The sequence below is a fragment of the Pungitius pungitius genome, chromosome 12, assembly GCF_949316345.1.
Source record: "Pungitius pungitius chromosome 12, fPunPun2.1, whole genome shotgun sequence".
Taxonomy (NCBI): domain Eukaryota; kingdom Metazoa; phylum Chordata; class Actinopteri; order Perciformes; family Gasterosteidae; genus Pungitius; species Pungitius pungitius.
Window position 1 is genome coordinate 18,338,572 of NC_084911.1, and position 16,648 is coordinate 18,355,219.

General features: G+C 43.0%; 1 protein-coding gene across 1 annotated transcript; it reads left to right on the forward strand.

Moving 5' to 3' along the window:
• Window positions 1-388: 388 nt before the first annotated feature.
• On the forward strand, window positions 389-3,478 carry LOC119220585 (growth hormone secretagogue receptor type 1-like). The gene is made up of 5 exons (XM_062566226.1): window positions 389-503; window positions 952-1,151; window positions 1,827-2,679; window positions 2,859-2,936; window positions 3,276-3,478. Exons 1-5 carry the CDS (start codon window positions 389-391, stop codon window positions 3,476-3,478), a joined length of 1,449 nt encoding a protein of 482 aa, XP_062422210.1.
• The last annotated feature ends 13,170 nt before the right edge of the window (window positions 3,479-16,648 follow it).

The following is a 16,648-nucleotide window of genomic DNA, read 5'->3' on the forward strand; positions in this document are numbered from 1 at the left end:
GCAATTGAATTTGCAATTAAATCTCTTATAATTGAACCATAACTATGTTGATTAAAAATGTGTCCTCCTGTTCTACTGGTTCACATTGAAGACATTTGGAACGTATAAGGAACATTAACACAACACTAAGAGTGGCATTTAGTGTTGATTTGTACTCGTCCTCTATGTGTGTTGCCTCATGTATGCAAAGACATTCGTATGTGTCATCGTTTGTTAATGTAATCACATGTTCCTTTTCTTTTTGTCCAGACTGTCCTCCAGTGTGAGCTGCGGTTGAGCGACATAGGAAATCCATTAGTGTGCGTCACCTCTGCGCCCCGTAGCCTGGGGGACACACACCTCTCCCCCGCTGCTTTCTCCGCACTGTTCCACCCCACCCTGTGGGATCATGGATCTTGTGGAGTGGGGAGACGTGGGCAGCGGCCACGGATCCGGCTTCCCCGAGGACTGCTTGGACCAAGACTGCCACTCGGAGGAGCCTCTGTTCGGGTTGACGGAGTTAGGTGGGTAATTTAAAAAAAGTAAAACTCAAAAAGCAAAGTGCTGATTTATGCGGGCAATAAAATACACAATACAATCAACAAAGACAAACAAATGGCTGTATGAAACAGGAATTTAAATGTGCTGTGAGTAAGTGCAGTTGACTTTGATCTTGCGTGATTTAAGTGTATTGTTGTGTCAGTCCAAAAACCCTCTCAATGAATCATATTGCCCCTTTCCTTTGATATTCAAAAAAAGTAAGATACCCAAAGCCAGTTCTTAAAAATATATATTTAAAATAATTATGCCGAAGACCAAAAAGCCTCACACAGTTGGATAACATTTTCCCATAATGTCAACATATTGCTTTGAATTTCTGCTAGCTGTGTCTTTCAAATGTTGCATGTTACATTTTATTTTATTGTCCATTCTCACAATGTGTCGACTAATTATAAAAGTGGTTCTGATAAAATGTATCAATATCTCCTATTCTAGTGTGTGTGACTGTCATTTACATTCCACTGATGCTCTTTGGCCTTCTGGGAAACATACTGACAATTCTGGTGGTTTGGCTCCGCCCTCACATGAGAAGCTCCACCTACCTCTACCTGAGCAGCATGGCTGTCAGTGATCTGTTGATTCTCCTACTGCTGCCTCTGGATCTGTATAAGGTACTCACACACACACACACACATAAATACACAGGGTGTACCTTTTTCATGCGCGTTGTGGTGAAATGGTCGGACAACTGTGGATGTGTAACGACCACTGGAGTTGGATGCAGTTTGATCGTTGACGCATGAAGCTAAGCGGGCCGCGTATGCCTTTAAGTGCATGTTTGTGCGCTCCCCATGGCCACTGCTTTGCAATGCGCATATACAGCGGTTACAGCTACTGAGAGGTTATTCTTACTTGAGCTTTTAGCTTTGAAAAAAAGGACTTTTTGAAGGTTGTTGAATAGATTATTCAGAGAAGAGAGATTGCCTCCATAGAGCCTTGAACATGGTCATCACAGCCAAACAGTATTGGCAGAGCAAACTGCGTTTTCCCACAAAAAAACGGAATGCTTCAGATGCAGAAATATTGTCCCATTGCAGACAGATTCTGTATTTATGAGCAGGCATTTGGATTTGGGTTAAAGTTACAACATGAATGACTATTCAGAATCAGAGGCTCAGAACCAACGGAAACACCTGATGACAAGCAAGGTCAGCAAAGGTCAGCTTACAGCGTCCATTCTAAAAACAATTTGTATGATTCTTGCAGCGTTCAGTCAGTCGGAGCCGTGATTTACCAAATTTAGACAAGAGGCGGGATTTTGAGAATAATTGCTGTGTCTCTTCCAGCTGTGGAGGCCCAGACCGTGGCCTTTAGGGGACCTTGCCTGCAAGCTAACGATGTTCCTCTCAGAGTGCTGCACCTTCTGCACCATCCTCCACATCACCTTCCTCTCCCTGGAACGGTACCTGGCGGTCTGCTGGCCGATCGCGGCAAAGACGCTGCTGACGCGGCGCAGGACCAGGGCTCTCATCGGCTGCCTGTGGCTGGGCGCAGCCGTGAGCGCGGCGCCGGTGCTGGTCATGGTTGGAGTGGAGGATGTTGGCGGAGAGGAGCTCGAGCTCGGGTTAGGATGGAGGGAGGATGGAGGTTGGGTGAGCAGTGAGGTTGAACGGGGCGGGCTAACAATAGGTGGAGGGGAAAGAGGAAGTGGGCCCAACGGAGGATTGGAGGGAAAAGGGTGGGGAGAAAAAACCAAAGGATGGGGAGAAGGAGTCGTGGAGTCAAAATGGTTCGGAGAGAAAGGGGAGAGAAAAGCAGCAACAGAAGGAGGCGGCAAAGACAATCGAGGAGATGGAGGGAAAAGAGAATTTGAAGATCAAGCGAATGAGAGAGAAGGGGAAGAAGGTTGGGAGACGGAAGTTGAGGGAGAGAGGCAAAATAAGATGAGGGAGGATGAGGGAGGGGGACTGGAAGGTGGTGCTGACGGTGGTGGGGGGGTTGACAGTAGAGAGTGCCGCTGCACGCACTTCGCCGTCTCCTCCGGCCTGCTGTCGGCCATGATGGTTCTCTCCAACTTGTACTTCCTGGTTCCCCTCTGCACCCTGGGTCTTGTCTACAGCCTGATCGGACGGACGCTGTGCCTCCGTCCTCAAAGCAGCCGCAGAGACCAGAGTCACCGGCACACGGTCAAAATGCTGGGTGAGACTGACACGTCACCAACACACACCCTCCAACGCTGCTTTTTCTATCTCATAGTTCACTTCCAGCCACAATCCCAAACGGTAGCACCTGTTTTTCTTATTGTTGGAGACGTGTTGGCCCACCGTCAGCTATGAATGATTCTAACTACTCCCCCTCTGTGTCTCCACCTTCCCCAGGAGTGATCGTCCTGGCGTTTGTCCTGTGCTGGCTGCCCTTCCACGTGGGTCGCACCATCTTCTCTCTTTCCATGGGCACGGGTTCTGACGCAAGGGAAGGTCACATGGACACAGACGTGCACGCTGACATCGACACCCTCGTGGACGTAGATACCAACGCACACGCTAGAGCCCTTAGCCACTTGGACTCTGAGATGAACCCGGGTAGATCCGCACACAGGGGAGACGCAAACACCACGCGCGCCGAGAGGGCGCCACTCGTGCAAAACGGGACGAGAGCACGCACACACTCGCAAAACAACACTCCTGATCACACACACACCGCGACCCCAACCGGCCCGTACGACGGAGACGACGCGGGCAAACACGCGCGCAATGACACGCGCTTTGATGGTCCACACAATCAGCCTGACGCGCGCTCCTATTTTTTATACTATTTGTCTCAGTATTTCAACCTGGTTTCATCCGTCCTCTTCTTCCTCAGTGCTGCTGTCAACCCGTTACTGTACAACCTGATGTCCGCCAAGTATCGCCACGCCGTGCGCAGCCTCGTGCGCACGGACACGCAGTCCCGCCGCCTGCGCACGCTCACGTCGCAGCCCTCCACGACCACTTTGTGAGGAGCCAACAGTGCGCGCGCAGACAGAACCTGTCGACAAATGTAATATGTACTTGTTTTAGAAAGGAATGATATGTTATAGACTTCATATATTATAATGCAATTAATTCCAAACAAAAAGGTACGACACTTTTTGACCCCATATGGGTTGGGGGGGGTGGGGCCTTCAATGTATCAAAGGGGGACTCGACAGAAAAAGTTTCTCAACCACTGCTTAATATCTTAATATAACCTATATATTGATTTGTGTCGCTGTCCGTGGTGTCTAAGTAGCAAACAGACTTTCTTGGGGGCCGAGCGGCATAATATTTGATTGTTGACTCTCGTTACCCTTGTTCCAAACAGCCATAGCGCCCTGAGCGTATACTGTCAGGATATTGGGATTAGGATTAGGAACAAACACGTCACTGCTCATGTATCCGCTATTGACATCTTCTGTCTTTATGTGTAAAGAGGGCTAACTCCCTTTGAGAGTTTGGACGTTTCGAAGTAAATGATGCACTTTCTACACATTTTGCACAGGATAAACTGCATATTGTAAATACGGTGACAGCAGCACTCAGATACTTTGTACATCCACAGATGTACACACACACACACACACACACACACACACACACAAACACACACACACACAGACATAGAATAGGGCTATCATTTTGATTCATAGGTTCATACCAGCTGATGTGTTTTGGCGTAAAATAAATGACATTAACGTGTCCAGATAGTGGTTTAAATGCCTTTATTCGATTCACATTCGAGGTGTTATCACCTCCGTGGAGGAGGTTATGTTGGTCACATTGGTCGCGCTTTCTGTCAGAAGGAAACACAGAATGGATTTCCTGAAGTTGGGTGGACAGATTGTCCCTGGGGCTGAAGGACAATTGATTTGATTGTGTTGGTAACCCTGGCCATTTGTGCCATGAATTCATGTCTTTTATAAGAATGCATGTTCGTATGTAACTATATGAATATATATATATTTGTAGAAAAGTGTAGTAATTTCCTTTCTAGTTGTGTAAAATGCAAGGATCTGTAAAATGTTTTGCTTGTGTTCGACACATGAGGCCTCCCCCAGCATCAATAAAGTTATATCTTAAGTAGTGTTTCATATAAGACACATAGCTGTTTCTGTGCTTTCAGGGTCAATTGTTCAACTTTGCATGTATGCGTGATCATGATGGTGTCTGAGCACGTTGAAAGAGATTGTAGCATCATCATTTGGTTGATTTTGGTTACAGCCTGATGACGTATTGATGTCTCACTTATTCACTGTAATAATTACCTTGATTATTCTTGTAGAGTCTAAGAAATTCAGTGAGTGCTTTTACTTTTTTTACTTTGATAAGTAAATCCGATCGGTTGTACCAAGTCCTGGTAACTAAACTAGTGATTGTAAAACGTGGCACAGCAAAGTAAAATCGACTTGGATCACACCAGTGAAACCTTGCGTGCACTCGGGGGGGGGACGTCAGAAGAGAATTAGCGCCTTTTTCCTTCAGCGACACGACGAGACAGAAGAATTCTGCAAAGGACTAAACTAAAGGTTAACGGAGGAGAGACTTCATGGACGGGAGCCATTGAGGAAGGTTGACGTCATACATTATTTATATTTAAACGTATGTTTCTGTATTGAACTGGTAATGTACTGTATATGTCTTTGTAATAACTTACCTGTTAGTCTTTATCCGCATACAATTAGATTCATCAATAGTAACTAGTAACTCAACTGGTATTTAACCAAAGTCACTCTGTGAGCATCTTTATTCTTTTTCATTACTTTCTCTATAGAATATTAATTAGTAACATCAACATAGCTACGTGTTGAAGAACCTTGTAGAAAATATCTGTAGTCTGATGACCTCTGATTCTCTTTTTCTGATAGGAAGTCACCATAGACGCCATCAAAGAGGACTGCGCTCAACATGTCACGGAGATCTGGGAACGCAGCACAGGAAGGTTTCTCACCGACAACGTGGTCATCGTCAGAGGGAAGAGAAGTTCTGGATGGTGCTCATGGACTCTATCCATGCAATGGACTGCAGATACCTAACAAAGGTGAAATGTGCAGTTGAGGAGTTTCAGAAGCTCTTTCTAGAGCTTGATGGCCTGAAGGCGTCTTTTTTTTTGCAACCAGTGAATGCCAGTGACAATATTTGGACTCGAGGTGATGGAGCAATGTTAGGGACGCTGTATACAGTCAGTCACGAGGTAGCCCCCTCCTAACAGCTGTGTTGAAAATGACTTGATGAGCGATTAAGACCAAAAACCTGTATTCACAGTGTTTGTTGAGGTAATAAATCAAGTGAGAAGTAGAGCCTTTGTCTCTTGACTTCCAAACCAGCAGAGATTCCACTTTATTGGCCTTAGAAAGACTGTAAGTGCAGGTCACTTAGGCATCCATTGCCATTTTCAGGCCTGGGGGGTTCACTTGTCTGTACGGCTGGCTCAAATTCTCCCCAATATCCCCCCAAAAAAACCTTGAGAATGAGGATGAGACCTCTTTGTACCTCTCCACGTTTAGATGCTCTCTACGTCCACATCATCGTCCAGCCGGAGCGTCTGACCGACCCTCTGCTCCGTGCCTCTCATTTTCTTCCCCCCGAGTGAAGAGTTATAATCACACATGGAGAATTACTCACAACAACGTTTCCCCAAAACAATCACCAGAGGTCAGTAGACCACTGTCTATAACCAAAATACATCTTCACGGTAGGGAAACGGAGCAGCAGAAGTAGCCGTCCTGCTGTATGTCCAACCAAAGCTCGGGTTTAAGGTCCACAGTACATCTCCGGTTGTTAAGTATTTGAATGAAATACTTGAAATAAAAAACCGCTTCCTCTTTAATTTGCTGCAGAAGTATTTCTATTTGTTGTTCGACAGCGGCACAGCCACAGTTCTAACTTGTCAAGTCTAATCTACAAAAAGTTTAAAGAGTAAAAATGATCATTTATGGTTTGAATGGGGGGGGGGGGGGTTAGGTAGGTCCCAGGCCATTTATTATTCCCAGAATTGTTGCACTCAAATGCACTCCTCATACATTTGACACAGTTGTAGGTTTGGTTTGGGCGCCGTGTAAACTCTAAGCAGAGACCCGTATCAAATGATTCAGTGTGGCTGTGTGATTGTCCCTTTGTAGGAATCTAAAGAACTTTATTTCAAATGATAGATGATTCTGTTGTTCATTTCTTTGTGCTTCACTCATTATTCAAACTGAATTTGTCCTTTCTGTATTCGTGCTGTTGTCAGCGTGACACAGTGGCACAAGCACACTTGTGCTTCATATTGAATAGTTTGGATCCCCTTTCTGGGCATGATAAAGGCCTGGGCTGTGCTGGTGATTGTGTGATGACCGGCGGGGGAGGAAAGGTCTAAAATGTGTTTACGACATGATTCCCCTGCAGCGTTGTGCTCGTATCCTGTGGGCTGAGCACATGTGTGTGTGTGTGTGTGTGTTCCACAACGCGCGTCACAAAGATCTCACACACCGATGAAAAGCTCATGTGTGAATTTATTTTAATGCAGGGAGAGTTTGTTAAATATTTCTAAAGTTGAAACCTTTTAGGACAATACAATTTTGTCAGTGCACAAATAGCCCTCTTATTTATTATTAAATAATTATTAATAATTCATTATTATAGATTATTCTAACTGAGACAGTGATTACAAGTCACGTTTTAATTCAATTCAGAGAGGGGATTTTATAAGATTTGATTTGGACCATTTGACTGCACTTCTTTGCAGTACATGACTCTGTATCATCGGCCAATGGCCTGTCTGACAATTCTCATGTGCAGTCATCACATCTGTACGTTGAGCAGAAGACCCGCTCCATAGCATGAATTCAGAAAGACGCACCTGTCAATCTGCTCCTTCATGTTGTGCATGAAGCAGCATGCTCACCTCGCTTTGCGATGCCTAGCGTCTCCGTTTGCCTCCAACCGCACAGCAGGAGTTTAATTGCTTCAGCTGACACCGGTGTATAAAGACTATGGGAGAGCGTTCTGGTCGGGCAACTCCAAAACAAATACTAACAAGCAGGATGAGAACTTCACACGGTCATAATGTATGGTTTGTTGTGTTTGTATTGTGATGGTTTCTCTGAGAATCCTTCATTGGAAAAAGCTCTGAAAAGGGCCGTGACTTTCAAATAATGGCTCAGCAGGGCATTGGATGAACCATCTGCCCAGAAAAAGAAGGAAAAACCACTTTTGTTGTAAGTGATGCTATTGAAGCAACTGTGCCAAGCTCTGCAAACCGTTGCCAATCCACATGTCAGGATTGCCTGTAAATATGCAACCAAGGAACCGAGGTTATTTAGGATCCAGAGGAGTAAACATGAACATAATACTGCAATAGAGAAGAATTTTAACTAGCAATTTAAGACGCTCAAGTTGACAATATTTACCGGGGTAATGAATCAAGTGAGAAGTACAGTATTTTTCTCATCGATTTCAGGAAGTAGTACATTTTTGCACCTAAGAGCCAAAATTAAATATATATTTCACCATAGTAACTACCATCCTATACCAGATGCCCTGAGCATTTGTTGTCTTCCATCCTCCACCTGCAATTTAGATTGACTTAATTTTGCTCCATTGTTTTGTGAAAAGACGTGATTATCCAGTCTTGTGTGAACAAACCAGTTTATCGGGCTAAACGAGTTCTCCTTATCACTCAATCAACACTCACCCACCTACCTCTCTTCATTGTGGATACAGCTGTGTGCATTTGAAATGTACCTGATGAATTGAATCCTATACGGAACACTTTCATCCAGCTCCAGAGCCTTTGTGAATGTGACTACAATCAATCAAACCGCGCCGGTTCAGTAATAATATTTGTAATGACAATATGTAGATAGCTGTTCACTGTGTGGTGAAGGGCTGTGGGGATGTAAGATGAATAGTTAAACCTTTTTAGAAATATTCTCCTGGTTTTGTGCCAAGAGTTAAATGAGAATGTTTATTGCACTCTCAAGTTTGTACAATAGATAAGAAGCTGCAAACAGCATTTGGTTAAGTTAGCTTAGCATAATGAGCTAGCCTGAGGCTGTCCAAAGATAGCAAAATATGCCTCTCCCTTTTTACCATAAAATATATCAATTATCAAAAAATATCAATTTTTTCGGGAAATAACATCACATTCTGGTTTTTAAATTACGTGCCAAACTCTGTAAAAATAAAGATATTTTCTGTAAATTAGCAGTACAACTGTAAATTTAGGGAATTATGCTAATAATGACAAATTAAATGTTTTTTTTCTTCATTTTATTACGGAAAAAATACTGTAATTATTCTAGAGTATTTTACTGTTTTCTTCAATTACATTCAAATCATGTAAAAATAATCAATAAAATAAATGTGTATCTCTGTAAAATTGTTAAGGAAAATTTATGGTTTTTCACACTTTATTTGGATTAAGTTATTTCACCTTGTTTTTTTAACGTTTTTTTTTTTTTTTTTTTACCAAATGCTGTTTGCAGCTTCTTATCTATTGTACAAACTTGAGAGTGCAATAAACATTCTTTTAGAGACAAACATTATGTTAAACAACTTGTGAGGATTGGGCTAGTCACTAAGCTGGAATTATTATCTTCTCTCAGCCTCTCACATTATCTGGTATTGAAACAATACTTGGAACAATACTGAGTACAATTAGCAAAAAGGTTTCGTAGTATTGATCCCAAGGAATGATACAATGTGAAAATTAGCAGCATATATCTCTCCTTCTGGCACAAACTCAATCCCCCTCTTGCATTCCAGTGGACCTCAGAGAGGGACAACATGAGGCAACACAAGTATGAATCAGTAAACTCTATGCAAGCTTCCCTACGCAGCGTTCAACATTCACACGAGAGGAATAAACGTGTACGTTGTTGCACGCTCAGATACTCACAAAGACCACAAAGCCCCCCCACGACACACACATTTCTGTCTCCCTGAGGCCCCGGCAAGGCAAAGATGGAGCGATTTAATTATGAAGTGAGGTGGGGAAGCACCCAGTGGTTTACTAAGTGTTATTACTCACAGTGGTGTTGCTCACCGGGAACGTTCTGTAACACACTGTACGGAGCAAGTCAATCAAACATGGGTTCAGAGCTTCTGGGCCGGGACAGCTGGGATGACAGGTTTTAGGTATCTGTAAGGATATGTAGCTGACTAAAAAGGGAATTAACACCAAGAAACATTGATTTCAGTTGCCTGGAATAATTTGTCTTGTCTGAAAAATGTATAATGGCTGCAGGAAAAATGTGGGATATTAAGGTTGACCTCAAACACTAATTTCATCTCCAGCCAATTTAGTGTTGCAACAAGTAATATAAGTGAAACACTGTAAGGTAGTTTCTGCTTGCCTTTTATTTGAGCTTTTTCCCTTCCACCTCTGGTCACACACACACACACACACGCACACACACACACACACACACACACACAGCAGCTGGCTTGGCAGATAACTGTCGTCCTTTCACCTCGCTGCCGCGCCCATCACACCTGTCCTCCCTTCCCTCATGAAGGGAAGGGACCTGGCCTCCCCCAGTCCCCTCCTTATCTGAATCTCCTTTTCCTCATGTGGCACTTATATTGACTGTATATATATATATACAGGGCCATGAGGCTTCTTCCTCTGCCACTTGGTCAATGTTGCATTTTGTGTTCTGTGCACCCGGACTGATACTAGTTTTCCTTTTGTATTCCAATAAACCACAGATATAGTCCTGCTGCCTCCGCTGTCTTTATTCTCCCTTGTTGCCCACTGTAGAAACAACCGCCTCCCAGGCCACACAAGTACCAAAGTTATGTAGGAGAAAATTGTGGTAATAAATATCCCTTCTTATGTTGCTGCAAGCAACATGTTGGGGTATAAAATGACCCTCTATAGGACATCCACCATGAATGAAATGAAGCTCTCTAGAGTAGAAACATGCAAGGAGACGGATACACATGAGAAAAGGGGGGTCCAAACAGGCTGAGTCGGTCTGCAGGACCTGCGCTGACCTCGTGCTCCTTTGTCTGCTTCGCTGCACGTTGCCCATTCTGTTTTGCGTTGGCAGCGTTAGACTGACGGCGAGAGAGAATCATGTCGGCTAACAAGGAGGGAAAGGTGAGAGGACTCCGACGGGACAAATGGAGGCTGATTGCATCCGCAGTAAAATGATTGGCAGCCCAAAGAGAAGCGGCTTCTCGTCACCTCTGGGTTTTCCTTTCATTCGGACCTGCCGCCACCCGTCACGCGGCACATAAATGTACTATTTGTTCTTCTGTTTCACCGCCGTCACTTTGGGGTTTTTGCAATTGCAATTTGTAGAAAAATGGAGGACGCGGTTAAAGGTGGCGACGCGTGGGACTGAATTCAGGAGCAAGCTCAAATGAAATGTATCAACATATTCACTTCACTTCTGTTTGTGCAAGAATTAAGAAAATAAAAAGAAACCCCATTGGTGGAGCCAAATATTGTGTATTTGATCAGCTTGGAAAGTTGTGTCTTTTTACAATTTTAACATTTTTATTTGAAATACTTGTGCTAACCAGCTCATACACCGACATTATACTATCAACTTGTAGCCTATATGTTTTGGTTGTTTATTCTTGTGTGTTCAGGCTTAATTTTGCCAAACTGACTAATTAAAGAAAAGGAGACTTTACCTCAAAGCACTTTGATTCTGCTATTATTGATAATTGTAATCATCAAGCTCCTGTGACTTCAACTTAATAATGTACATCCCCATTCAGAAATACACTATACTACTTGTCCAGAAAAACATCTTAATATATTTGATTTATTGTTGTTCATATAATTGAAGCAAAACACATATCCTCATGTGATGTTCTATAGCGTACTCTTTACATTTCCAATGTGAACATTCATTTCAACAATTGCGTGAGTCACCTATTCATCGTGGTAGAATGGTTAAACATAACGGATTTAATGACCTTGTGATTCGGTTCTGTGAACCATGCAGTCGTCCAGCGTCTGTCACCGAGTTCACGGAGACTTCAAACATCAGCGAGACGCTACAGTGTCAAATATTCCAACCAGACGTCGTTTTTCGTGGCGAAAAATGAAATGTCACTCATAATTATTCATCATTGGAACTTTTACAACAACTACTTCTTATAGGAGGCAAAGATATTGTTGGCTCATGTTTAGTAAATAAAAATGACATCCCCAACTAAATTGATCAAATAATGTTACAAACAGATCCATAAAAACACACCCTGCAGCCCACTTCTTTTCCACATATCTGATGTGATATTTTACATCTCAGTATTTATTGACTTCAGGCCCTACTTTTCCAAAAGTGGCCAATACTAGAAAAGGATCCAGAGGCTTGAGACATTTTATGCCACTGCTACAGGACGTTTAAACAGAAATCCCTCACTTTACTGTTGAATTCGTTTACCACCCGCCAGTCCAGTAGGTGGTAAAGTTCCAGATTTAAAGGGGTAAATATGTATTGAGGGATACAGTAGCTGTTAAAATTCCAGGTTTTTGTGACGTAAAAAAAGACCAGATAAATCTGTCTGAACGTTTCCCACCATTTATGAGACTTATAACGTCCATCTATCCATCTTCAAACCGCTTATCCATCATACAGGGTGGCGGGGGGCTGGAGTCAATCCCACTGAGGGCGCGGGACAGGGGACACCCTGCACACCCTGCATCGGTCGCCAGCCAATCGCAGGGCAACACAGAGACAAACAACCATTCACACAGAACTACAACATTTAAAAAATAATGAAATTGCATAAGTGTGCACCCCGTCTTATAAGTGGGGATGTGGCTGTGTTAAGAATTCCCACTCCTGTTGAAGAGTAGTCGGTACAGATCATCTAAAGTGACTTTTTAAATAATCCCAAATAGTTTAGCTGTTCTAGCAGGATCTTCTTGACATTTTCTTTGTTGCATCTCACAGCAAAAGCCATGGTCCTTGGAGACCTTCCATCCATCAGAGGTATCTCATTGTGATAAGATCAGGAAGAAGGATCCAAAAGGCCTGGCTGGGTACGACCCCGTTCCCCGTATTCTTCATATGTCTGTGCTATGGCAGAGGGGGGCAGTTGTTTGTGTCACAATGAATGGTATTTAGCACCTTCAAAGTAGTATGCATGTTGTGTTGATCAAATGGGGAAAAGGTTTATCTGAATTCCAGTTTGTAACAGTACAACATTTTGAAAAAGTCCAAGAGAGAATACTTGCAAGGCTCTATATATTAATGTTAATGCTTACTTTTACTCTTTTTGGATGCAAAGGACAAAGGATGGTAAACCATGATTTGTGATATTGGAGTATAAAAATAACAAGGGGCTTGAACTGAATTGAACTGTCTTCTTTTTGATTCTCAATAGTTCCTGATTGTCAAAGGAGACTGATTGCATCCATTTCTTTTTCACCTTAACTCAAACTACTGTTATTAGATCAAATAAGTGGATACATACATTAAAAATCAGCGGTCAACCACAGTCGATGCCGCAGTTAAATATGACTGATTGAAGGTCAGCTCTGTGACCTTGAATTTGAAAAGCAAAGAGCCACAAGTGTTCACAACCCCCCACCACAAGAATATATCTTTGACTTATGGTTGCACAAGAATTATGGATATGCCCCAAATGGTGAATTCCAACTATTGTTGCCTGCATGCACTGATTATTTATGGTATAATATGTATGGCCACGCACCTGCAGAACGGAGTATTACATCACAGCTGAAACAATCAAATTGTACCTGGTGACACAAGCCATAAAAGTGACACAAAACATGAGGTTCTGTTCATGTTTGAAGGCAGGCCTGTAATTGAGAATAAAGCTGTGTATTATTTTCTGTTCATTCATACCATTTAGCTGCTTAATGAGCTCCTCAATCATGCACCACAAAAGAAGAATCAACAAACCAACACGTCCTTTCCTCCCAGTTTAAGAAGTGCTCAGTTAGCCTGAGATATGGGGGAGTTTATTCACTGTCAACGCACATCACGTCAGATGTGTAAGGATATCAGACTAAGACAAACAAAAACACGTGGTCTGCCGGACACGCATATTCACTTGAATCTGGGGGTTGGTGAACGTGGGGAGGGGCGAGCTGAGGGACTTTATAAGAGCAAACGGAGACGCGCCAAGTGCAGAACAAAACCCACGTGTTCCTCTTTTTACCTCCGTGTTGGGTTTGAAGCTATTGGTCTCCTGTCCGAGCCCGCGCGCACTCTAGTTCTGTTAGCCCTCAGGTGACGATGGAGGCTCTGAAGTTCGCCGTCGTGTTGTCGGTGGTCGTGTTCGTGCAGGTGTTCGGCGCGCTCGGGACCCCACTCTCCAACGAGGAGGAGGACGGGGCGATCTGGACGGTGGAGAACTGGCAGGTAAAAGGGAAACGGCACCGCAGACGTGGTTGGGGGCGGTTTCAGGAAGATGCGCTCTGTGTCTGTGCCATGTCTTTGGAAAACGATCACCGGAGAAAAAGATTATTTCCGTGCGTAATGAAAGAAAAATACCTTGACGCATGTTAAAGATAATATTTGGTCAATTTGAGCATCATTTCATCCAACCATTCACCGTATGATCTTTCCCAAACCATTAGTTGAAGCGACTATTAAGGTGAGCTAAGCTTTCTTTGCCTGCGGACAGGCGCGCTCTCCAAACCCTGCAAAGAAAGTGGATCAGATCGGACACTCCGATGAGTGGAATTCATTTTAGTGACGAACAGACGTTTCAGTATAAGTAGAACTAAGTTTAAACTAAACAGATGTGGGGTTTTTTAATGTGTGTGTGTGTGTGTGTGTGTGTGTGTGTGTGTGTGTGTGTGTGTGTGTGTGTGTGTGTGTGTGTGAAGTCTTCAATAGTCCTCCGCTTATCGTTTATTTAAATACTGTAATCATAACGTCTTCCATCGTTGGTTTCAGCACCGCGGACAGCGCGGAGGGGATGATTTAGAAACCATTGGACATAATCACGTTCATAGCAAACACTGCTTTGACTCACGACGTGTGTGTTGTGTGCATGTGCGTGTGCGTGTGTGTGTGTGTGTGTGTGCAGGGCTACCCGGTGGAGAGAGGAATCACCATCCGGCTGGCGGACCTCATCAAGCGGTCCAACGGGCAGCACTTCCACGGCCTGATGGGAAGGAGCTCGGGTAAACAAAAAAAACAAGTGATCGCACAATTGTGACACTTTGGAATATTGATGTAATAGTTATTATGCTTAATCTACTCATTTGTATTTTATCACCTCTAAAGTTTGCAGTAAAACTTAGTTTCTCCATCAGGAAAAATTAACACTGGGTCCCTCCTTTTGTTTCAGGTACATCTCAACCTGTGAGATTGGGCAAGAAAAGTGAGTAACCACCAGTTGGTGAGTTTCCACCAGTTGAAATCATCATTCGGTTTCTTCTGAACCCCTGCATTTTTATCTCTGTGTCTCTTCATTCAGGAAATAAAGGGGAGATGTTTGTTGGACTCATGGGCAGAAGGAGTTTGGGTGGAGGTAATACATACACATCTTTTTTATGTCATTTTTCCCTTCTTTTCAAATCGACACTGACTTCGATATTCATCATTTTGTGCTAAACGTGTCAGGTGTAATTATTATTCATTGCTTGATTGCACATTTTATTATTCATGGCATTCTTCTCTTCATTTCTGCTTGTGGACATTTGTCGTTGTCAACTCTGGATATTTGTTCTTTTTCTCTCTACTTTTTCCAGATGTGGAAGAGGAATGGAACTCTGACTCTTAATAAAGATGAAAAATGAAAGAACCTAAAAATCTCCATAATCAAAGCAGAGATTCAACATCATTGTTTGTGTATAACTGGGTCCTGTTGTTGATCAACTGGACGTACAGTGTCTTATCGGGACAAACGGTGTAATAATTTAATTTAATCTGCTGCGAATAACTGAAATCATCACTGATCCATCTCTATAATGATTATTGTTATTCTTAGTAATATTTAAATCGATGTACATGTAAGCCTGGTCTTTTAAAGAAGTTTTCTTGATGTTTTTTTGATGCCAAATCCATTAAAGCTGATAACATTAGCTCCATGTATCTTTATTCTGTGTTGCCATTGTTAAGATTAATGTGGATGAATCATGACGCTAGAGAATTAAAATATTAACGCCCATCGAGATGAACCATCATGACAAATAAATTGGCATAATGCTGATTTTGAAGTATTTTTTCATTATTGAGGAAATAAAAATACAATATTTGCATAATGTTGCAGCTTAAAGAATAAAGCATTATTTTGTCCACATAGTTGTGTGCAGTCGATGTAAAATTACCATATATTTTGACATTTCTAGAAGAAAATGTTGGCTTTAGAGAGAAGATAACATTTTCACTCTGATCCTTGTGATCATCATCGTAAAAAGAAAGCGGTCAAGCTGAACTCCGTAGAGCAGTATCATCCTAAGTAAAGAAATAAAAGTGTCAGTAACTCACACGGTTTTTGTAAACAATCTTAAAGTGACTTTAAATAAAATCTATTCATTATTTGTAAGCAGCGACTTCAGGGCCCCGCTTTTAATGAAAGGGACTAAAATCCTTGTTGATAAATGTCTCGTCTGCTCTTTGTGGACACGTCCAGGCGAGAGGCAGAATGACCTATGATTTGCGGTGCCAGGGCCAACCTCTACCCTCCTCAGACTGTTGCCGGGGGAAACAGCGTATACACACACACACACACACACTCACTCACACAGACACGCTTGCTTGTTTGTTTGTTTGTTTGTTTCACCACTTGCATTTATTGAAGAGGAGCGAAAGGCGGAGAAGTACAAAGGACAAACGAGCCACATGTCGATGAGTCGCTGCTTTTGGCGGGGTGCGTTCAAGTGCTGCGGCACTACAACAGCTCACTGGTGGTGGTGCGTGTGAGGGGATGGAATGCCCCCGTTACTTTTTCTGTAGCCGCCACCGGAGAGGACGGGCAAGACATCGGGAAAGAGAGACAGACGGAGCAAAAGGACTCCGCTTAAAGGGACATGTCTCGGGAGTACAGTTACATGTGATTCTTTAGTGTTCTAATTCACGGTTCAATCCCCCCAAAAAAAAAAACACATTCAGGTTCCTTTTCTGCAATGGCGAGGCCATCAAATATTCGCCGTTAATGATGATTACACGTGAACATCTGTACAATGGCAGCCCAGTCACACCTGCACAGGTAATACCGCAACTACA

What these genes read in the sequence shown, in the direction of transcription:
- LOC119220585 (XM_062566226.1), top strand. Translation starts at nt 389, where the DNA reads ATGGATCTTGTGGAGTGGGGAGACGTGGGCAGCGGCCACGGATCCGGC. An exon ending in TGCCTCTGGATCTGTATAAG is followed by an intron (nt 1,152 to 1,826) that starts GTACTCACACAC and finishes TGTCTCTTCCAG; the next exon opens with CTGTGGAGGCCCAGACCGTG. An exon ending in GCACACGGTCAAAATGCTGG is followed by an intron (nt 2,680 to 2,858) that starts GTGAGACTGACA and finishes CACCTTCCCCAG; the next exon opens with GAGTGATCGTCCTGGCGTTT.